At 26.6% G+C, this 24,077-nt stretch overlaps 2 protein-coding genes and 1 long non-coding RNA gene across 10 annotated transcripts in view; 1 reads left to right on the forward strand and 2 right to left on the reverse strand.

Moving 5' to 3' along the window:
- The window catches only part of LOC126902840 (uncharacterized), a 44,183-nt gene that overhangs the window by 10,416 nt on the left and 9,690 nt on the right, over nt 1-24,077 (forward strand). Inside the window, exons 1-2 of one of the 4 annotated variants that reach the window (XM_050680499.1) lie at nt 4,955-5,157; nt 9,162-10,399. The exons of 2 other annotated variants lie outside the window; for them this stretch is intronic. In XM_050680499.1, the coding sequence (XP_050536456.1) occupies nt 9,168-10,100 (933 nt within the window). In that variant the 5' untranslated portion in view covers nt 4,955-5,157; nt 9,162-9,167 and the 3' untranslated portion in view covers nt 10,101-10,399. Of the gene's footprint in view, nt 1-4,954; nt 5,158-9,161; nt 10,400-24,077 lie in introns of those variants that run through there. One more of the 4 variants, XM_050680501.1, reaches the window with a different exon arrangement.
- Nucleotides 3,662-9,625, reverse strand: LOC126902863 (uncharacterized). Its single transcript, XR_007703360.1, has 2 exons — nt 9,511-9,625; nt 3,662-3,949 (listed from the first exon to the last, which is right to left on the reverse strand). It is a non-coding gene; the product is annotated as an uncharacterized LOC126902863 (long non-coding RNA).
- LOC126902820 (homeobox protein 2-like) lies at nt 11,515-22,228 on the reverse strand. Of its 5 annotated transcripts, none has more exons than XM_050680447.1 (6): nt 20,454-22,228; nt 16,825-18,066; nt 16,058-16,494; nt 14,516-14,675; nt 12,104-13,483; nt 11,515-11,809 (listed from the first exon to the last, which is right to left on the reverse strand). In XM_050680447.1, the coding sequence occupies exons 1-6, from the start codon at nt 21,814-21,816 to the stop codon at nt 11,772-11,774; spliced, it is 4,620 nt and encodes a 1,539-aa protein (XP_050536404.1). In that variant the 5' UTR covers nt 21,817-22,228; the 3' UTR covers nt 11,515-11,771. The 5 variants fall into 5 exon arrangements, with proteins under 5 accessions (XP_050536404.1, XP_050536403.1, XP_050536402.1 ...); XM_050680446.1 differs by having other exon boundaries at nt 11,516-11,809; nt 16,660-18,066; nt 20,454-22,227; XM_050680448.1 differs by having other exon boundaries at nt 11,526-11,809; nt 16,058-18,066; nt 20,454-20,873; nt 20,941-21,049.

Consider the following 24,077-nt stretch of genomic DNA (forward strand, 5'->3'; position numbering starts at 1 on the left):
AAAAATGTTATTTTAAGTATAAACAAAGAATAACTGTAAATATAATTTGTTTTGTTTATTATATGTTGTACATAAAAATATTACAAGAGCAATGATTGTAAAAAAAAATTTCATTAATTAAAATAATAATGAAATATTTCAAACCTGCATTTACTTATTTTATATTTGTTTCAATGTATAATTATTATATGTATTATACAATTATATAATATTTTTTCAACTCAAAAAAAAAAGCTTTAAACTATTACTTTTTATGAGTGAAATGGGTTGAACGCCTCCATACGATTGACTAGTGTCAAACATGGTATACCACTATTCTAGTCGAATGTATGGCCCAAGCTGACGAGCTATTTGTTTGTAGTTTGGTCATTATTTGCAAGTCATTAGGTTAAAGAACGTAACATCATTCATATTACATTGCAAGTGTAATATTCACAACTAATAATTAATTAAATAATAAATAAAACGAAAAGGACGGTCTTGAAATGCGTCGCTCACAGTTGGCTATCTAAAAGTATTATCAAATACATTAACATGACTGATGGTTTTGTAACAGGACTGCTACGTTGAGAAACCTAAAATCAATAGGGGTACATATACAACATAATAAAAAAATTCGCCACACGTACTTATGGTAAGGCGCACTAAAAAAAAAAAAATTCTGCCTCAAAATATGATCTAAAAACAAATATACTTTACCAACCCCGAAAAGCTAATGCATAAGAGGCAGTTTCAGCCAACGCCGTAAACTTAAATAAAATTAAATATTCAATAAAGCGGACACTCGCGTAAAACACGATGTTGTAGCAAACGCAACAAAAAAAAAATTCCCTGCTTTGGACGAAAATTAGGGTACTAGTTCCAACGTTGGCTTATTTCCTAAAACCGGCGTATCGAACAGGTCAGACTAACAGAATCTCCTAGAAGACTCGAGCCTTTGAGAAGTGTCGGAAATTACAGGAACCAAGATAGCAAAATTATTTATTACCCACTGGACAATGTAAATACAATGATACGTTTAGTGGTGTTTAATGCATCGGAGAACAAGAAAGGTTGGCGAGTGGAGTGTACACAATTTAATATCTGTAAGCCTGTTGGCCGATGAGCATTTATAATACAGATAACACAGTTAACGCACACAAACTTATTACAAATTATCCAAACAATTTATTAAACGCTGTCGCAATACGCATTCTTCTCAACCAAAATAAGTAGAAATATAAATACATACAAATATACAAAAAATGAACAGGAACATATTGTCACGTTAAGAATTTTTTTATTTGCAACATGTATATTTAACTTGTTTATAAAATAGAAAATGATCTAATTAATGAAATGACTCACAACTCTAGGAATAATATTTGAAAGTTTTTTGTATTTTAAAATATAAATTCAAGTGAAGCTTGGTAGTTACAATTTTTATCATCATTCATTTTTTGGCATATTCCTTTTTCCGCCTAACCATAAAATTATGAACGTATTCCGTAACATTAATCCAAAATATTTATCGACCAGTTACTTTCTTAATTACGAAATTTTTTTTTATACATTAGATAAATTTGTATGTTGCTATTTAAAAATATAATTTTGACATCTCTAAAAAATATACTTGATGAAAAAAAAAATTCATATCATATATAGAGATACATATGTAGCTAACAAAAGCAAAAACACAACTTATTATTTTGAAAAAATCGAGTGCCTGCCATTAAAATAATTACTTTATATAGTCAGAATTACTTAATAAATGTATATTAAAGTCGGCTAAACTATATGAAAAGTACTCTTTAATATAATTATTTTGTCATTAAAAGAACTGCATAATATACTTTAAAAAAGTATACACTTAAGACTAAGAACCGTCACATTATCAGAAACTTATTTTATAATCCCTATGTTTTAAAAATATTTCAATATGAAGTATAAAATTTACCAAAAAAAAATTTTTTTTAATCACGTTAAAATATATAAAGAGTACATAAACCAACAAATAATGATGCTAAAATAGGTTACATATAAAGTAATTACGATTTAAATAAATCCTAAAAAAGATCTTTACTGTAAAACAAATAATTGATCACTTGAGAGGTATAAATTTATAGTTTTCAAGTACATTTTTTTTTGATAAATTTAACGTTTTATTTTCATTTCATAATATCTAATTAAACTAGTTTCTGAATATTTTTACTGTAACAGGTAAAAATGAACTATTATAACAAAGTTTGTATTATTTTACTAAAAATAATACATTTTAAAATAATAATTAATTATTATTAAATAATAATTTTTTATGTTATAACTGTTTATACAAATGTTTATACTTGTAATAATCATCTATGCAAGGATAGACAATTATATTAAAAATCCCTCTCCTCTCCTCGGGATTATATAATTCCGGAGCCCCTGTGTAAAATTATAGGCGCAATCTGGATGGTCAAAAAGGGATTAACTTCCTAATTCTGCCACAGCATCCCAAAAATTAAGAAAATTGCATATTAATTTATGTAGAATTATTTTTAATGGAAAAATAAGGTAGATCCTCCAAAAATTCTACATATATATGTAGAATAGAACTTTGTTGCACAGTAATGGAACTATTTTACAGGACTGGTAATCAAACCAAAAAATGAACGAATGTATTTTACTTTAAAACTCTGTCACGCGGTTATGGTTCCGTACTACGAGAACGGTAGTTAAATCTTGAAGCTGAACTGACCCAATGTAATTTAGGATCCTGTTGTACAGCAACAGTATGGCGTTGAATGCTTAGTACTAAAGCCGTGACAGTGAATAGAAAAAATGCTGCTAGGTAAAGTGTTATTTTATCTAGTCTTTATTGTGATATTTTACATTGTTTTGTGATTATTACTTGGAATTATTATTGAGAATAATATTGAAAAAGCTGTTTATATTGATCATTGTATTGTTTGTATTAGTGTCTTAGTTATAAGAGTGGCTGGACTGTTGCAATTCTCTGTGAGTACCATTAGAAGTGTTTATAATCAATTGAGTTAAGTATCTTCAGTTTATTATTATTGTTGTGAACAATATTTTATTAACATCGCCCAAAAAAATATAGCCAACTATTTTTTAAAGTTGGTTAGACTATACAAACAGTACACTTAATTATACAATTATATTGTCATCAAATGAATCATGTGGTGCAGTTTGCAAAGTATACACTTAACACTAAGAACTGTCAAATTATCAGAAACTTATTTTATATTACTTGTGTTATAAAAATATTTCAATTTGATAATTTGTCAAACAAATTTTTTTTTTTAACTACGTAAATATATAAAAATAGTACGTAAACCAGTAAATATGACGCTTGCACGAGGATAAATATAAAGTAATTACGATTTAAATATATCCCAAAAATTCAACATTATTGTTAAACTAATAATTTATCACTTGCGAGATATTAATTTTAATATATTCAAGAAAAATATAGTAATTTTAAAACGTGTACTTAAACGAATCTCATATAAAACCTTACAATAATTGAATATTTTAATTTTTCTTTGATCAATTTGCTGGTTTTTTTTTTGTAATAATTAATTGATTTACTCAAGTCTGAATAATTTTATTTAACAGGTAAAAATGATCTATTATTGCAAAATACATAATATTTTACTGAGAGTAATATTTTTAAATGTTATAAGTGTTTATACAAATGATAAATTTAGTCAGTATACTGAAAATCAAACATCTATTACTATTGACGATTTGAATATACTCATCAAAGAATATCCAGCATTTATACAGTTAAAATTACAAAAACAAGAATATTACACAGGAAAAGATATAGCTCGTTGTCCTTTACCTTACAACGAAAATACGATATTAGACGATCCCGATGTTGTGTCGTCTGAATTATTCAACCCAAGGGAATGTAAAAAACCTTGGATATGGACGCGAAAAAATGAAATAGATGTTCCTGTACCTATTAACGGTACAGTTGGTAAAAAATTAGGAGATATCATTAAACCATGTATTAAAAACAATACTAATATTATACAATGTTATACTCACTATCTAAATGTAATCGAAAGCGTTGGTTTAACATTTGCAGATAGATTTTGTTTATATATGATAGAAATTTGGGATAGAATTTCAGTATTGAATAAAAAAATAGATTATTTAAAAAAATTTAGTTTGTTTAATATTAAAACTAATACTTCAGTACTTTACTCAATTTTAAAAAATACTTATCAACTATTATATAATATATATGTTGCATTTAGTCGATATTATATTTCTACTCTACCTCTTGAATGTGTTGCCAATGTCACGGAAAAAATATTAGATAGTAATAATATTATATTCTACAAAATGCGAAGTAAACAATTGTCATATTGTCGAGAATTAATGAAATCAAAACTAAATTATGCTGTATTAGACAATGTTGAGAACTGGGAATGGGATACTAATTCTGATGACAAACCTGATGATACTTTATTAATGACCATGCAATACAAAAATGATAAACTTGGATTAAATCTATTCCCGTACAAGGATCCAAAACAACTTTAAATTTTTTTTTTATTTATTGTATAAACAAAGAGTAATTTGAAGTATAGTTTATTTTGTTAAATGTTAAGTATAACAATATTACGACAGTGACAATTGCAGTAATAAAAATTGTTCATTAAATAAAATGAAATTTAGATTAAACTAATTTTACTAGTTAATATCATCGTGAAATATTTCAAACTCGTATTTATTTATTTTATATTGGGAATGGGATATTACTTCTGATAACAAACCTGATGACACTGTATTAATGACTACACAATACAAAAATTATAAAGTAGGAATAAATCTATTTCCGTACAACGAACGAAAATAAATTAAATTTTTTGTATAAACAAAGAATAATTGTAAATATTATTATAATATTATTTATTGAAAATATTATTTTTATATTAGTCATAAAATTGTGAGTTAATTATTTATTATATTAGTTTTTAAGGATTACACACCAATATACACTTACATATTTAAATACTACATAGATCACTGGTTTTACACGGGCAACATCTTCTAACACCAGTGATTCTATTACAGCACAGTACACTAACATGTAAGTCAGCTTTTGGTGTGGTATACCACGTTACAGACCAAGGGTAAAAAAAAATTCGTGTTGACTGGGTAAGTAATCTTTTATATATTACTACTGGCCCATACAAATATAGTTTATTTATTTTTTAAAGTTGGCAAAACTTTATAAAAAGTGCTCTATTTTTTATTATATTATTAATTATTGAACTATGTAAATAGTTTTTATAATATGTAACATTAATTGTACTTTAGCCAAGTATATACTTAAGACATAGAACGGTCACATTAAACAAACACTTTTTATACAAATTATATTTTTTAACTGCGTAAAAATATATAATAAGTACGTGAACCACCAAATATGACGCTTGCTCGAGGATAAATATAAAGTAATTACGTTTGAAATAAATCTCAAAAAATGAACATCAGTGTTAAACAAATAATTGATCACTTGCGAGGTATAAATTTTAATATATTCAAGATAAATATAGTAATTTTAAAACGTGTACTTAAACTAATATCGTTAAAAAGCCTTAAAAAAATTTAATATTTTAATATTTTCTTTGGTAATTTGCTGTATTTTTTTTTCTAATAACTAATTGGTTAACTAGTGTCTGCAGTGCTCGAATTGGCCAAAAATAAGTAGGGGAGCTCAACTTAACAATTTGAAAACTGCGTCCCTAGTATTTTGAAGACCTCTTTTTTTTTTTACTCATTACTTTATTTAGTATTTATTAATAAATCATATTTCATTATCATACTAATATTTAAAAAAAAAAAAAGAGGTGGTATTTTCCACCGTCCTCCCGTCCCAATAAAAAAAAGTAGTTGGGGTGCGCAAAAAAATTAAAAAAAAAGTAGAGGAGCTACGTCCTCCTGCGCACCCCCCCAATTCGAGCACTGAGTGTCTGAATAATTTTATTTAACAGATAAAAATGAACTATTATAGCAAAATACATATTATTTTACTAGAAATATTCATTTCAAATGTTATAATTGTTTATACAAATGATGAATTTAAACAGAATATTGAAAATGAAACATCTATAACTATTGACGATTTTAATATACTCATCAGAGAATATCCTGCATTTATACAGTTGAAATTACAAAAGCAAGAATATTACACTGGCAAAGATATAGCTCGTTGTCCTTTGCCTTACAACGAAAATACTATATTAGACGATCCCGATGTTGTGTTGTCTGAATTATTCAACCCAAGGGAATGTAAAAAACCTTGGACATGGACGCAAAAAAATGAAATAGATGTTCCTGTACCTATTAATGATACCATTGGTAAAAAATTAGGAGATATCATTCGACCGTGTATTAAAAACATTACTAATATTATACAATGTTATACTCACTATCTAAATGTTATCGAAAGCGTTGGTTTAATATTTGCAGATAGATATTGTTTCTTTCAAATTGAAATTTGGTATAGAGTTTTAGTAATGGTTAATAATATAAATTATATAGAAAAATTTAGTTTGTTTAATATTAAATCAAATATTTCAGTTTTAAACTCGATTTTCACAAATATTAATCAACTTCTAAAAAATATATATGCTGCATTTACACTGTATTATATTTCTACTGTACCACTTGACTGTGTTTCTTATGTCACGAAGGTAATATTTAATATTGAAGGGAGTTATGAATAATACAAAGAACAAAGAGAACAGATCCTTATATGTGGGAATGAACGAAATTAAAAAGAAATTATGCTATTTTAGAAAATGATCAGTACTGGGAATGGGATATTACTACTGATTGCAAACCCGATGACACTGTATTAATGATTACAGAATACAAAAATACTCATCTAGTATTAAATCGATTTCCGTTCAAAGAACCAAAAAAATTTTTCTTTTAAGTATAAACAAAGAATAATTGTAATTATAATTTGTTTTGTTTATTATATGTTGTACATAAAAATATCACAATAGCAATGATTGTAAAAAAAAATTTCATAATTCAAAATAATAGTGAAATATTTCATACCTGTATTTACCTAATTTAAATTTGTTTCAATATATTTTTATTAATTAGTTGAATTTTAATAGAATATACACATGAAAATTAATAAATTATTATAATTGAGTTATATTGTCACAAACTCTTTTTATATTAATTCTGTTCTAAAAATCTTTCAATATGATAATAAAGAATAATAATATTATCTGAAAAAAGTTATAATTTTTTTTAATTGAATTAAAACATTATTTTATTCACAACTAATAGACTTATGACAGCTGTTATACTTTAATTATATTTGTTGATCTGAAGGTTTTTATTTAAAAATAATTAACAAATATTAAGTATAATATTTGTCATTTTTACTACAAAAAAGAAAGTGTTGAAATTCGAAGTAATTTTATTTATACAAATCGTTAGGATACACGTCGAGTTTGACCATAATGAATAATAACCCTGCCATTAAGATGGCACCCTTAAAAAAATTAAATGCTGGTCGCCAACTTCCTGGTCAAGACAATATATTGTTGTACTATGGTAGGATCTTAAAAAAAGAATAGAAAATTAAGCATTGAAGTTAATTTAATATTTCCGGAAGTAATAAGAATTAATTAAAATATATATTGTTTGATTTTTATTGTAATTAAGTTAGCTACTAGATAAAAAAAAATGGAGTTTGTTTTTATAATTGAATATGTCAAAATAATATTAAATGTTGAAATAATAGTAGGCTTATAAAGTAATTAAAGTTCTAACAGATGTCCATTGAATTGTTGACAGCTGTGTACACCTAAACGTTGTGACAAGTTTTCACATAACTAGGATTAAAATGGGATTATCTTATATAAGGCCATTGTTCGTCTTTATAAACTAGAAGAAGATGATTTTTGAAGGGTAAAAATAAACAAGTCCATTAAGGGTGGAAAACGTCGAAAAAGTAGTTTGTGGTTACATTAAATTAAGGAGATTTTATTAAATCAAACGTAAATTAAGTTAACCTGAGTAAAAAAATCAAACGTTCAAAATGACTCATCTGCAAATTAAAAGAAACAAATAAAGAGACAAATATAAATCGTAACTAAAAAAAAATATTACATCTATTTTAACTTTTATTATTATAGAATACGACCAAGGTCGTCTTTGTGTACCAGGAAGAAAATTTTTAAACATAATTTATTAAAATGTGACAATGTAGTTGATGAGTAGTAAAAAATATTGTACAAGGGGGACAGGATGAGTGTACACACAAATGCTGCCTATGTGCCGGTTCAAAGTAGTAGATAGTTGGCTATTTTGCACATACATAACACTTCACCATGAATTATAAATATAATATATGCTGTCGATACACAGAGTCAGCTCAACCAAAGTAAAATACTAACAGATAATACAAATATAAAAAAAAGTAAGGGGTACATTTGTGTTACATTATAAAACACATTAAACAATTAGAAATAGTTATTTAAGATTTATAGAACAAATTTAGGTAACTAAAAATTTGTTTTTACTATAGAGCTTTTATCATATGCTCATAATGTTTATACCACTCAATTGTATCAAAACACAAATAAACATGAATTTTTTATAATAAACAATTTAAAAAAAACAACTGGGATTATTTTATGTTTATTAATTTGACATTGCAAGAGTACAATTATCATACAGAATCACCTTTAAAATATAAATCTTAATTTTTTAATGTTTAGTAAAGTTATAAATAAAAAATATGATAGAATATATAATTTACTTTTCAAATATACCTGTAGATAATATCAACTTGTATTAAATAGTTTATATTAAAAATAAATTATTTGCGCTGTAGTGCGTAAACCAGAATATATGACGCTTTCAAGAGGATAAATATAAAGTAATTACGATTTAAATATATCCCAAAAAATTAAACATTATTGTTAAACTAATAATTTATCACTTGCGAAGTATAAATTTTTATATATTCAAGAAAAATGCAATAAGCTTAATACGTTAAAGTAAACGAATCTCATATAAAACCTTACAATAATTGAATATTTTAATTTTACTTTGATCAATTTGCTGGTTTTTTTTTTTTTTGTAATAATTAATTGATTTACTCAAGTCTGAATAATTTTATTTAACAGGTAAAAATGAACTATTATTGCAAAATACATACTATTTTACTGAAAGTAATACTTTTAAATGTTATAAGTGTTTATACAAATGATGAATTTAGTCAAAATACTGAAAATCAAACATCTATTACTATTGACGATTTGAATATACTCATCAGAGAATATCCTGCATTTTTACAGTTGAAATTACAAAAACAAGAATATTACACTGACAAAGATATAGCTCGTTGTCCTATGCCTTACAACGAAAATACGATATTAGACGATCCCGATGTTGTCAAGTTTGACTGTTTCAACCCAAGAAAATGTAAAAAACCTTGGACATGGACGTGTAAAAATGAAATAGATGTTCCTGTACCTATTAACGGTACAGTTGGTAAAAAATTAGGAGATATCATTGGACCGTGTATTAAAAACAATACTAATATTATCCAATGTTATACTCACTATCTAAATGTAATCGAAAGCGTTGGTTTAACATTTGTAGACAGATTTTGTTTGTTTGAAATAGAAATCTGGGATAGAATGTCAATAATCGTTGATAAAATAGATTATATAGAAAAGTTTAGTTTGTTTAATATTAAAACTAATATGGCAATGCTTTCCTTAATTGTAGTAAATTTTAAAGAACTTTTAGATAATATTTATGTTGCATTTAAACAATATTATATTTCTACTCTACCTCTTGACTGTATTGCAAATGTCATGAAGAAAATGTTTGAAAATACTATAAAGACTGAAAAAGCGTTTCAAAAATTTAGAGAACAATATGTAAGTTGTCGGTATTTATTGAATTCAAAAAGAAATTATGCTATTTTAGTCAATGATCAGTACTGGGAATGGGATATTACTTCTGATTGCAAACCTGATGACACTGATATAATGACCACACAATATAAAAATGATATAATAGGATTAAAACTATTTCCTTATAAGGTACCAAAATAATTTTTCAAGACATTTTTTTTTTTTATGTGTATGAACAATGAATAATTGTAAATCTAATTTGTGTAGTTTATTATATGTTGTAATTAAAAATATCAGACAGCGATTATTGTAATAACAATTGTTCATTAAATAAAATCAAATTTAGATTTAACTATCTAATTTTACTAGTTAATATCATTGGGGAATATTTCAAACTCGTTGTTATCTATTTTATATTAATTATGATGTAATTTCATTATTTAGTAATTTAATTTGAACAGAATATATACATGATAATAAATAAATAATTTAATTTTGAATGTTTTGAAAATCATACAACTTTTATATGATAATAACAACTCCCTAATAGAGTAGTATTGCATTCTAATTATAATAGATCAGTACAGCAAGTAAAATTATATACTATTTGCATTATACATTGATGTCGAAATAATATAAAAAACAGAACACACTTATAATCTACCAGTTTCAATATACAGGGTGTTCAGTAAGTCAGGAAACGGGTATCTATTGTTCTCATTGTTACAAACAATGAGAACAACAGATACCCGTTTCCTGACTTACTGAACACCCTGTAGTAACTTAGCCAGTGTATTCGGTTCAAAATAAACCAAAAGAATGTAATAAAAATTTCTTTAACCGTAGTAGTATATTACGGTATATTATCATATTGTTATACACTGAAATATCCATATACATTTTCAACATTAATTTTTATTTAATTGACATTTGGCAGGTTATATGTCCTACTAATAAAAATTCTGAATATATATTTAATTACAGTTATTATGAACATTAAATACAATATAGTACAAATTTTAGTTTTCAGTGTTTTTATCAGATGATAGACTGCTGTCGCTCGGCATTGTAAATTAAATGAGCTAAAATTTTAAAAAGGAAAATTAAGTTAATTAACCTTTATACTTTTTTAAGAATCCAACATTCAAATTTAATCTGTATGATATAGTATATGTAATATCATACATATTAGATGTATGACATGTATAATATGTAATGGGCGAAGTGGTGATGATGAACAAACGGTAGTCGACACAATTAAAAAAAAAAAAATCAGCGTAGAGCCATTTATTGGCACAAAATCAAGATAAAACAACAATTACAAATAATGTTGCACTTTGTACATGGTGTTAGTAGTTCGACTATCATATACACGTAGAAGGTCGACGGCTGATAAAGGTGGCACAGGTCGCGGAGCAACGTAGCGACGCAGAACCGTGTCAAATATCAAATAAACCAAAAAATATAAATATAATATCTAACATCGATTTATATCGAATAACACTATTATAGTAATATTAAATAAATATTTCCTGAATATAACTGAATTTGGTAGGAAATGTTTTAATATTTTGAAATAATTAACAAATAATACATATAACTTCTATTTATAAAAATTAATAGAATGGTGATTTATACACTTATTTATAAGTTATGTATTGTATTAACTTAAATATTAAAAATATTAAAATTTCAAAAATTACATTCTCAAATATAAAATTAAATTTAATATTATTGAAATTCACATTCAGCTTAGTTTGATTTAAGTAAACATAAATTTAAAAAATGGCGCATTATAAGTAATATTAAGATACAAATTAAATTTTGTCCTCAGCTGTATTATTTTTTCATATACTATTTAACATAATCTAATTATTCTTCATTTATGTCTTCATCATCGTAATTAAAATCTGAAATTTAATCTATCATTTATTGATCTTGTATATTTTTTAATAAACTATATGGAATATAATTTTCAAATGTGTTTTAATAGTTTTTTTAGAATAATAATTAAATTTTTTTATATATTTTAATAAAATTTAGTTTAAAACATCATTTTTTAAAGTATTGGCAATGAAATTTACTAATTGTTGAAATACTTTTTAAGCAATTAAAAATAGTTATTTATCTTTCGATATAATAAAGTAGTTTAAATTAAAACATACTGTAGAATTGTAAATAAAATTAATTATTTTTTTACATACCTAACACGCAATTTTCAATGATATCTAAAGGTTTAGTTTCAAATAAATTTTCATGGGAAACAGATCTTCTAATAGTTTTATATACATTTTTGTAAGGTAATAGGGATGCAGTGAAATATTTTAGATTATTTACTTCATTATTTATATCAATGATTGTACTATAATACCAATCTTCAGTAATTCTATTAGGAATTTGAATATTAATACTGAACTCTAATTGGTTGATTTGCATAGGTTTTGAACACATAGACAATAAGTTTGAAATCAAGTCAAAATACCTTGATGATGTAGAACTGTTAATTTCAAAATTTAAAATTTCATCAAATCTATTTTGTACAACAAAGAGGTATTGTGTTGGTTTTTTTGAGAACAAATTTAAATTTAAAAAGTTTTTAAAGTGACTTTTTAATAAAATACCGATTTTGCTTAAAACATCAGCATATTTCGTAGATCTATTATCAATAATAATGATTTGTTTGAATGCAACCAAATAATTACTAATTGTTTTGAAAAATGGAAGAATAGTTGCAGCTAACACCTGTTGTTGAAATGATTTGACAAAGTTTGCATTAAAATTGAGCACAACACAATCAAAAGCTTCAAATATACTATTTTTAATACTACTATTACGATTTGTGTTTACAATTGTTTCCCTCATAAGATTTAACATATTTTTATTTTCTGAGATTCTATTTGATCGATCAGATATGTTAAAAGAAGGGTCTACAATTGAGCTATCAGTCATTAATTCATAAAACAGCATATTAGAAGGATGGAAGTCAAAATTGCTATCGTTGTCCAGTGATTTTTTAAATGCTGTAAACCCACTAAATTTCAACATTTGCAAATCTTCTAGTAATCTTCTTTTATTATTTTTAGTATTTTTTCGATTTATATCATCCACCACTCTTTTTAATTCTTTAAATTGTTCGTTGATAAATGTTTGTGAACATGACTGACATTTAGATTCTACAAAATTAGAAAGGTGTTCAATCATAATATTATAATTTTTAACAAAATTTTTTCTTATATATTTTAAAGTATTCTTATTTATTGATTTATTATTATCATTTTCTAATGACTTTATGTTTAAATTTCCTTTAAGATTGTTAAGATACAAATTAACTGTCATCAAATCAGTTGGATAGATATTATATTTTCTTCTACGTAGTTCATCAAGCATGATTAAAATATACTCAGATTGAGATTGCAAGTTAGAGTTATAATAAATTAGGCTATCTAAGGAAAACTGTCCATGTGTATTATCTTGGTAGTGGTTTGCTATAAATCTTTCCTCATTTAATTGTATGAAGCGTAAGATGTAATTTGAAAAAAGACAATGTAAAGATGTTGCATCTTCGTCAATATATTTTATTGTTCCTACAACAATATTTTATATTATAAGCATATTTATTTATTATATATTTTCTGGCTAAATTAGTTTCTTATAAAATATTTTTTTTATAGATTTTTTAGCATCGATGCGAAGCTAAAAAGGTATTGGTTTTACTATGGTGTGTTTTTTTTGTATATGTTACCACTTTTTCTCAGCTCTCACCGAACCGATTTCTTTCAACGATACGTTAAAAGATCACAATTGTATCTAGTCGAAGACATTACCCTCAAAAATTGAAAAAATTAAATGGCGGAAAACTCCAAAAAAATTACAAATTTAAAAATCACTAATTTTTATATTTTTTCAATTTTTTTTACTTAAAACTGTCATAACTTTTTCAAGAATGACCAAATCAATATTATTTTTTAATTGTAGATGCGTGATGTCTTTACATATCATTTGGCATATTTTTTTATAAATCTGACTGTTTAATTGCCTACAGAGAGGGATTCAAAATGACAACTTTATTACAAAAAAATTGCTTTTTCAACTTAACTTTTGAAAGTGTTCCGGAAAGTCTGATACTTTTATATATATCTTAAATTAAAGTTATTGTAATGTACTTTATTATGAAAAAAAAAAATTCAGACTTTAGTTTGTCTTCATGGTGAAAATGGCTACCAAATGCTATTTTTGTGTGAAAATTCTCGATTTTACTTTTTACATTTTTAATTTTATAATGCTAAAATTTATTAAAAAGTGCATGGATTAACACAATTTTTTTATGAGAAATAATATTTATATCCCTTTTGCATTCCACATATTTTATCTTATTCAGGATATTAATAAGAAAATAGCAGATCATGTAGCTTTTGGAATAATCCACCAATTTTTAAAATTAAACATTATCTAAAGATTTGCATCGAAGTGTTTTTTTTGATAGTGATTTTAATTACTGTCAGATATCATTCTATTTGACTCCACTATGCCTCGTCACCACTATGATGCGATTCCCCTGTGCTGGGTTTTTTTTTATGATAAGCTTATCATTTACAAATAATACTACCTTTACATACCGTACGTCGTTCCATTCTTACCATTCCAGAGTATAAGTTCTTCATCTGAAGCAGTTTGACGATGTTTATCATATTTAATAAATCTACTATCATCTTTTTTGAAAGTCGAATATTGTGGAGGAGCATCAGTATTTTCATCCGAATGGTGGTATTTTTTCTCCTACAAATTATCATATATTATATTCAGTATGATTATTTGTAGACAAGTAAAATAAAAAAACTAGTATATATACACATGTTATTCTCATAAAGAACAATTGATTTATCGTTGACCACTAAACTTCTTCTAAAATAATTTTTTTTTTTTAATTTTCTTGTTTATTTAAGTATATTATCGAATATAAAATAGTTAAATAATTTTTATAATCATCTTTCGACCCTATAAAAATACCAGCGTTTTCTTTTAATAGACATATTTAACTAATTTATACAATACAAATGATCCAAATAAGGAAATGACTGGTCAAAATTAAATCAATTACATGTATATTATATTATATTAAGACATCCTTTGTACAGAATATATCAGATCGAAATGACAATTTTTGATCCAATTATAATTACCCTGTTATTTTATTTATTTTTTAACAATTTTTCTATTCTAAAATTTCGCTAGAAGCATATTAAATATTGTTAGTTTTTAATAAGAAATATTTGCATTTTAGTGATTTTCCTTCAAACAATTTTAATATTTAATTTTAATTTTAATAGATCGATACAAATTTTAGAACAAATACTTGCGTAGGTAAGTATAAATCATACTAGTATAATTGATACAATTCCGGATGCTTCATGATATACGGAGCTCCATAACCCGTATCAATTTTATCAACCGTCACCTTATTTATGTGAATAAATGTTAGTTTGACTAGTTAAAACCACGTGCAATATTTTGGAGGCATAAATTTCAACAAGTGCATGACTATCTGTAGTAATACTACGTATAGTTTACTTCCTGTTGTAAAAGTGACGGTGCAGAGGATATACGTCAATAACCTCAGAAGTACGACAGTCCAAACACCACCATACCAGCGTATGGTCGTCATCAACGCTACTAACTTCTATATGACCATGCCGGACATTATGTCACCGACGCTTGAGACAATGCCAAGAATTATACGAAGAATACTTATTTATTGCATCCCTCTTTTCGGTTTTTAAATAATCTGTTGTTGTTATTTAATAATAAACATTTTATGGATGTCTATCATTTAAGACAGAGTCGACTGCGTTATTTCCACATGAGTCGTATCATAATGTACGTTTCGCGTGTGCCAAATACTCATTCAAGTGATTAGAACTCTTGTAATTTAATAAGTACTTAAAGATAAATAATCAAAATATGTTTTTAATTAATTCTAAGAATGCAAGAAAAAAACAGCAAAATGGTGATATTATGAAATAAAATAGCTGACAGTGAGATTTGAGAATCCACTATAAATATATAAATGTTTTTTTATTAGGGTAGGCTAGATAAAAAAAAAGTTTAGATATGAACGTCTTCGTTCAATATATTTCATAAACATTACTATATAAACTTACTTCAGATCCATACTGATTTTTTTTTCTGAACAGATTTTCTTGTTTGTTATCAATAGGAGACGGTTTATTATTCATGGAAATTTGATTTTCAATATCAGTTTTTAGTTCGTTGAATTTTGAGCTATTCATTTTCTTATTAACCAATTTTGAATTATTTAAAGGTTCGGCATTATACTTTACAGGCTGATAATCATTTTGATTCAAAATACTGTTAATTTCAAACGAATTTCTTTTATTTTGGTAACTGCGGAAATCTTTTTTTGATTCATGATTAAAATTTTTATTTAAGTATTTATGTGGTGGATGTTCATCAGAAGAACCTGATGATTGCTTAGACTTATTTACTTTCACTTTGTTTTTTAGTTTGTCTTTTTCAAAATCTTTATATTGTATGTATTTATGTGTATGTTTATATGAGGGATCTTCGTCAGAACAACCTGATAATTCCTTAGACTTATATACTTTTACTTTGTTTTTTTGTTTATCTTTATCGAAATATTTTTCATGATCATTTTCATTAGAATTATGAGTTTTTGATTTATTTTTTGAGTATTTTTCTTCTAGACTGGAATGTTTATGTGGGGGATTTCCGTCAGAACAACCTGATAATTCCTTAGACTTATATACTTTTACTTTGATTTTTTGTTTATCTTTATCGAAATATTTTTCATGATCATTTTCATTAGAATTATGAGTTTTTGATTTATTTTTTGAGTATTTTTCTTCTAGACTGGAATGTTTATGTGGGGGATTTTCGTCAGAACAACCTGATAATTCCTTAGACTTATATACTTTTACTTTGTTTTTTTGTTTATCTTTATCCAAATATTTTCCATGAACAATTTCATTAGAATTACGAGTTTTTGATTTATTTTTTAAATATTTTTCGTTTAAACCAGAATGTTCATGTGAGGGATCTTCGTCAGAAGAACCTAATGATTCTTTAGATTTATTCTTTTCCATTTTTTTTATTTGTTTATATTTTGTGTTATATTTTCCATTATCACTTTCATTTAAGTTATAATATTTTAATTTATGTTTGGTGTAATTTTTATCTAAATTACAAATCCTCTTAGATTTCTTATCACCAAAATAAGTGTATGATGAGTCATTAACTTTTTTATTATATCCATTAGATTTATGCTTACCTTCTTTTAGTTTTTCAATTCGATAAACTCCATTAAGAAAATTACCTTGAGTTTTATAATTGGAACTAGTATGATCTAATTCCGATAATTTACGTGAATGGTGATTCTCAAATGAGCTAGATAAACTATAGGGTGAATGTTTGTACTTATTATTACTATTGTCTCTTTTGTGATAATTCTTCATTAATTTTTCAATTCGATAAACTCCATTTAAACGATTGTGTTTTAACTTAGATCTAATGTGAGGTTCATCTAGATCATACGTTTTATGTTTCCGGTATTCTTCAGAATAGGCACTTGATAAGCTTGATGATATATTATCCTTCTTTTTGTATGTAGGTTTATTTTTTTTATTATCTTTTTCTACATCTTTATAGTTAAAATGAGAATGATTTTCATCGGAAAAACTACTTGATGAGGGCTTAAATACTTTCTCTTTCTTTTTTTGTTTTTTAATATGTTTTTCATTACTTAATATTTTTTTACGATAATTTTCATTTTCATTTTGTAAAATTTGTTGAGAATTTATATTGGGTTGGTTTTCATCAGAACTAATTAAAACATTTTCATGTTTCTTATAATTATTATTATTATATGAGGTAGTATTTTTTTTAATATCTACTTCGTGGTATACTTTATTCACTCTGATAGGTGATTCGTGTTTAGAATAATTTTGATGTACCTTACCATTTATAAATGTTTTATTTGCATTATTCAAAGAAACGTTTTGTTCATTTTGGTTGTTATCAAATCCTTTTATATATGTTTTTATATCTTTATTTTCATCAGTTGCATTAATATTAACAAGTTTAGTTTTTTTTGATGAAAATAACGACATTTCGTCATAATGTACTAATCTACCTAAAAAGCATATAATATTTTTATTAAAGGTTATAGTATATATTGAATATAACACTGTCAACAAAGTATTGTATTTTCCTCAGTCGCACACCACGTTATCAACCTACATGGAAGTGTGCAGGGATTTAAATCATGAGTGCACGGTGATTTAGTAATAAGGTTTGTCTGTTCGATGCACCTTGGATTGCGGATTTTGTCCTGTACTGTAACTCTTTTTTAACACGCTTATATTAGTTTCACTTGTATGTTGTTTGTTGTGAGTTGTGGGATGTTTGTAACTTTCCACGCGGCACGTGTTATTATGTCGCGTATCCCGTCGTGTATGACCTTGAGACTATACTGTTGTAACGCATTCGCCCCACCCCGCTCACCACTCGTAGAGAATAATATTTTTAACCCGTAGACGCGCGCGTGTCATCAATTATATATATATATATATAACAAATTTTTATTGTGATTGACATGGCCCCGTGTCGTTTAACGCCGCGGTGCAAAATCCAGCAAGTGCCGCACAGTCGACGACGTCCCGCCGTTAATGATACCGTAGTCTTCTTCTCGTTGTCAAAGTGACGTCAACAAACCGATCCGCACTCGCGCACTGTTGTCATCTATGCTGCTAACCTTTTGACGCCCGAGGATCACGCCGGACATCGCATCGTCGACGCCAGCGACAGTGCCGCGAAATTATGGGAAGATCATATATTCTTACCACCACCGCTAATATTAATATATATATATATTGAAACGACTTACGTCGCAAAAATGTGGTCGACACTGGTTTTGAGGGTAGAGACCCGTGGGCCGTTTACTAAATGAGCGACAACAGATTATTTTAACAAAAATAAAACAAACCGAAAAGATAACACAGTAATAATAATTTTTGCATAATATCGCGGCACTTTCGCTGGCGTCGACGACGCGATGTTCGGCGTAATCCTTGGACGGCAAAATGGTTAGCAGCGTTGTAGGCGACGGTGCGCGGGTGCGGATCGGTTGGTCGACGTTGTCGCTTTCACAACGGGAAGAAGACTTCCGTATCATTTGCGGCGGGTCGTCGTTGGCCGTGCGGCATTTGCTGGATTTTGCACCGTAGCGTATGACACGCGGTGTTGGTCAGTCAAATACTCATAGTAGGGCGACGGCTGATAAGGTGGCACGAGTCGCGGGGCATCGTGTATAACGAAGCGACACGGGCCGTGTCAATATATACATATACATATATATATATATTAATATTTATACGTATATACGTATATGTTAATATTCATTTATATATTCCTACAGCCGACGCCTCTGCCGCCGTATATGCCTCGTGTATAATGTTCCCCCGCCAAGGCAGGCCACAAAACACTACTATACCTCATGCATGATACGTTTACGTACTTAAGTCCCTTTACATGTATATATATATATATATATTCTAATTACTATTAAAACTTATATACTAATACACTTTATTCTCTTTAAGAGATATGTAGTGTATTCATTTCGATTACGGGGGATGATTCTCGTATCGTCATTTTTCGTCATGTCTATCTCCATGTTGTGCGCCTGCTGCTTTCCTTGGATGTGGTAGCTGTTTCTTAGACTCCCTCTCCGTAATCGAACCCTGATTTCCCGTTACCCGTTACAACCATGATATTGTTATTAACTACTATCATAACATGAAACTAAAAAGTGAAAAATAAATATAGTTTAAAAAAACTAAAAAACACGCTTTTAAAGCACATCGAACTAAAAAGTTAAAAATAATTTTTAAAATTAACTTACAACAATAATGAACGATAAATACTAGTAATATTGTGATAAAAGCGTGGGTGCTTTATGCCATATTTTTTGTATATTGAGCGCCTGTCGCTTTTTTCACAATAATACTAGTATTTTTCGTTCCTGTACGCTTTTAATTAACAACTATCGATACCCAGTGAACATGTTAGTATGCATCAATAAAATGATCATAGGCTAAATCTAGGAGATTTAGGGGAGACATAAGAATTTTTGGAAATTTTATGTATTTATTTAGAAATATATTTTAAGCAGAAAAAAATTTAAGTTGTCCTCCAAACATTTCACTAAACTTGTGTCTATAAAAGTAATTCAACGTTCTTTATAAGTTTTACAAAATTTGCATAGATATTTATTTTGAGCAAATGTACTGTGTTACGGCTGCCAGAGATTTACGGTTAGTCATTGAAAGTGACTAGGAAATTTTGTGAAATAAAATAGTACGGAACGGGATTAGATCCCACAATATAGTACGGACTTACCTTACCACTAGGTCACCGTATACTTATGATTCAGATCCCCATACACTTCTATATAGGTTGATAACGTGATGTATGGCTAAGGAAAAAACGGTACCGCTTCAATACGTTATTATGACTTACCCATTAAGTTGGTGTTTAATGTGTCTATTGGTGGTTTTTCGAACATATCGTTGTGATCAACACTTCTCTTAATAATTAAAAATACCTTTGATTTATTAATTAAGGCATCTACGTATTTGTCAACTGATTGTATTTCATCTGCAGTGCTTATAATTAAAGCATGAATATCGTCAGTGTTTATATTCCTACGGTTGGTCTTATTCATTTCATTTAATCGTATTTTATTTGTAGCCATCGCATTAGCTATCAACGATTTGATATTACTTATATACTTAAGTCTATTAAAACTATGCCAATTTAAGCCGTTCAAGTCATGTCCCATGTCAGATAGAAATTTGTTTACTTTAAAGCTATATAAATTTTGATGTCTTAATTTCCATATAATTTGTACTAATGACGATGCCATTTTTATCAAACTATCTAAGAAAACGTTCATATAACTGCTAGAATATATAATTAAATATATGTTAAAATATAATGTCATTACCGAAAAAAGCGGTTGTAACGAAGCAGCTAAAATTTTTTGCTGAAATGATTTTAAATTGTTTCCATCAAAATTTAGCAAAATATTTTCGTATAATTCTATAGTGTTTAATTCATTATCTGAGTCAGAAATAATTTTAGTTTGTCGCATAAAACTAAGTCCATCATCAAAAACTGTAATATCTTTATTATATTTACTAAAAGAATTAAACAAATAAAAAAACAGCATATTTTTTGGATGAAAATCTGTATAAGTGTTTCTTTCAATAGTTTTCTTAAATATATTATTAGCATTATTTTTCATATCTACCAAACATTTATAAGCTATTTCAACGTCATAAATTTTTGGTATATTATTACATTCTGTTGAAACATTTAACAAATTATAAAAATGAGATTCTAATTGTATGAAATATAAACTTGAATGCTTACAAGTTTCATCTTGATACTTAATTAATTGATTAATAATTATGTTATAGTTCATTTCGTATCCTTTCCTTAGGCGTTCTTCATCTGTTGCAAGTGTTATACCATCACTATTTTTAACATCTAAAAACATATAAATATGACCCATCACGTTATTCAAATATAAATTTACAGTCATTAAATCAGCAGGAAATTCTGGAGTAGATTTTTTTCGCAACTCATCAATCATAGACAAAACTATGACTTGTTGCGATTTAAGATTTTTTCCGTAATACTTCAATTGTTCCATAGAGTAGTTTAGATCACCACTCAGTTTTGATGATAAATTGTAGTATTTTTCATTCAATTGAAAAAAATTCAAAATATATTTTGAAAATGTGCAATGTAATTTTATATGATTTCCAGTCGCAGTCGCCGATGTTAAAAACACCAAAAAAACTATTAGTCGTATCATGTTTTACAAAAATTTAAATCTAATAATGGTTGCAAAACAAACGTTTCTATCGCTAATAAAATCTTTTCATAATAATCTTACATTAAACAATATTTAGTATAAACTTTTAATTAAATATACAACTTTTAGTAATGTCAATGCTTAATATAATTATTGTTAACACAACTGTTTTATGTGTCATATGATTTCATACCCGGTAGTTATAGTTATAAATTGAAATTTTATCCATTAATATATTTTTTTTTGTTTGTTTCTTAACATTTTGTTTGTTTTTTCTCTATGACGCACTAGTCCTCAAATGTACAATTTTACCTATTTTAACAAATTATAGCTGTTGTTGATGACTACATACAACTTAAATGTTATTATTATTTAAGTTTTTTGTAAGTAATTTTCAAAATTGCATCGATAAAAAAAATTACTTATTTAGTGGTTTATTAAATAAACATAGAATATAACTTATTTATTTAAAAATAGATATACAAAAGTATAAATTTTATTGAGACTGTTATACACTGAATTTTTTTTTTCTTATAATATAGTTAATATTTACTATGGTTTATAAAAATAAAGCAAATTTTAATCTGTATATTTTTCTATGTCAAAATTATTATTTGACAATGTGGGAGTAGTGTTCTTAATAAATCTCACATTATAAAATGTGTGTGATAATTATGATATATTAAAGGTTCTTCAATGAGTATTTAAAATTTAAGAGGTAGTAGTGTGCTCATAAATACTATTGGTCAGCGGAGCGGCTAATAAAGCAAAATAGTTAAACTCAATTAAAACAAAATAATAAATAACATTAAAAAATAATACAAAACTCAATTGAATAAATGAAGTTGTTGTTAGTGATAAGTGGATTATATGAGTTGTTGTGGTAATGGTGTCATATGTCTGGGTATCACGAGTCAGATTGTAGTTGCAGCGCGTAATGGCCAATGAAACCAGATGGCGAAAAAGAGACTACGGCAATAAATATATTTAGTGATGGTCAGGACTCAATCACTGATAGTGTGCAAGGGCACAAGAAATTTGAGTACAAGGGTACAAAAATAAAAGTGACAACGCACAATGGTCGAACAATTGACCGGATAAGCGAAGGCGCTTGCTGTAAACGATGTTGCATAAAAAACATTCACTCACTAACGTAAGACGATGCTGATCACGGCTGACAATTAAGACGTAAGCCGTTGATTTCCCTTGCTGGATGTCAAGGGTTGAGTAAAAATAAAAGCTAGAGATCAGTTAGCACACCATAAAAAATAAAATAAACAATGTTTGTAACAACTGGTCCTTTAGGTCTTTGACGATATCTATCAAACATGTGTCTCATTATTATAAACGTTTATTAAATTATGGTAAAAATAATACATATCATTTTTGTGGTTAAACTAGTCAACAATATCAATTACAATGATTCACTGTTTTGTTGTACAATTAAATCTGAGTTTAATAATAAGTACTATTATTTAACGATAATAATAAAAATCAGTTTCAATAAAGAATAATTCTATTTTTTGATGATAATTTTAAGACGTACAAATTTTTAGTAATTTTATTCCTAATAATTTAATGATGTTGCGTAAAACTAATTATAATTTTGACACTCATCACAATAATAAGTGACATCGCTATATCTACTTGTATTAATACATTTTGTTAAGACTACTCAATTTAATTTCAACTCATTCAATTAAATTAATTTTGGATTATTGTCTCCAAAAATTGTAATACGCAATTATAACAATTATACAAACAAACCCAACTCACTTATTATATTTTTGTAGTGTAATGATTTATTCTTTATAGATTAGACTTTGTAAATATTAAACCTAATGTATTTATACTATCAAAAAAACATATTAATGAAAGAAAAAAACAATTCATTTTATGAGTATAAATTTCAATATAAATATAAAATTAGTTGAATTAATATGTATGTTAAGAATATATTAATATTTTTATGATTTATCATCATTCCATTTGTAATTTGTGAATAAGAAAATTAATGTAGCATATATTCTATAACAAAAAAACAAAACGTGATTCTTAAATAATTTTTATACATTTGGTAATTTCTGCATCAAGATTAGCATATGTCGGAGGTTTAGACATTAAAATCTTATTATATAATAGAACAAGGAAAAAAACGATTTTCTGGAAATATTACTTAGCGTGCTCGATTTTCTAAATTTTAGCTTCGATGCGAACCTGAGAAGGTATTGGTTTTACTATGATGTGTTTTTTTTTTTTGT

The sequence above is a fragment of the Daktulosphaira vitifoliae genome, unplaced genomic scaffold (genome assembly GCF_025091365.1).
Source record: "Daktulosphaira vitifoliae isolate Bord-2020 unplaced genomic scaffold, ASM2509136v1 Scaffold_3, whole genome shotgun sequence".
NCBI classification, from domain to species: domain Eukaryota; kingdom Metazoa; phylum Arthropoda; class Insecta; order Hemiptera; family Phylloxeridae; genus Daktulosphaira; species Daktulosphaira vitifoliae.

Coding starts and splice junctions, on each gene's coding strand:
- LOC126902820 (XM_050680444.1), bottom strand. CDS start 21,816: ATGATACGACTAATAGTTTTTTTGGTGTTTTTAACATCGGCGACTGCG. Junction 18,067..20,453: donor ATTAAACACCAACTTAATGG/GTAAGTCATAAT, acceptor TATGCTTTTTAG/GTAGATTAGTACATTATGAC. Junction 13,484..14,515: donor TAAGAATGGAACGACGTACG/GTATGTAAAGGT, acceptor ATATTGTTGTAG/GAACAATAAAATATATTGAC.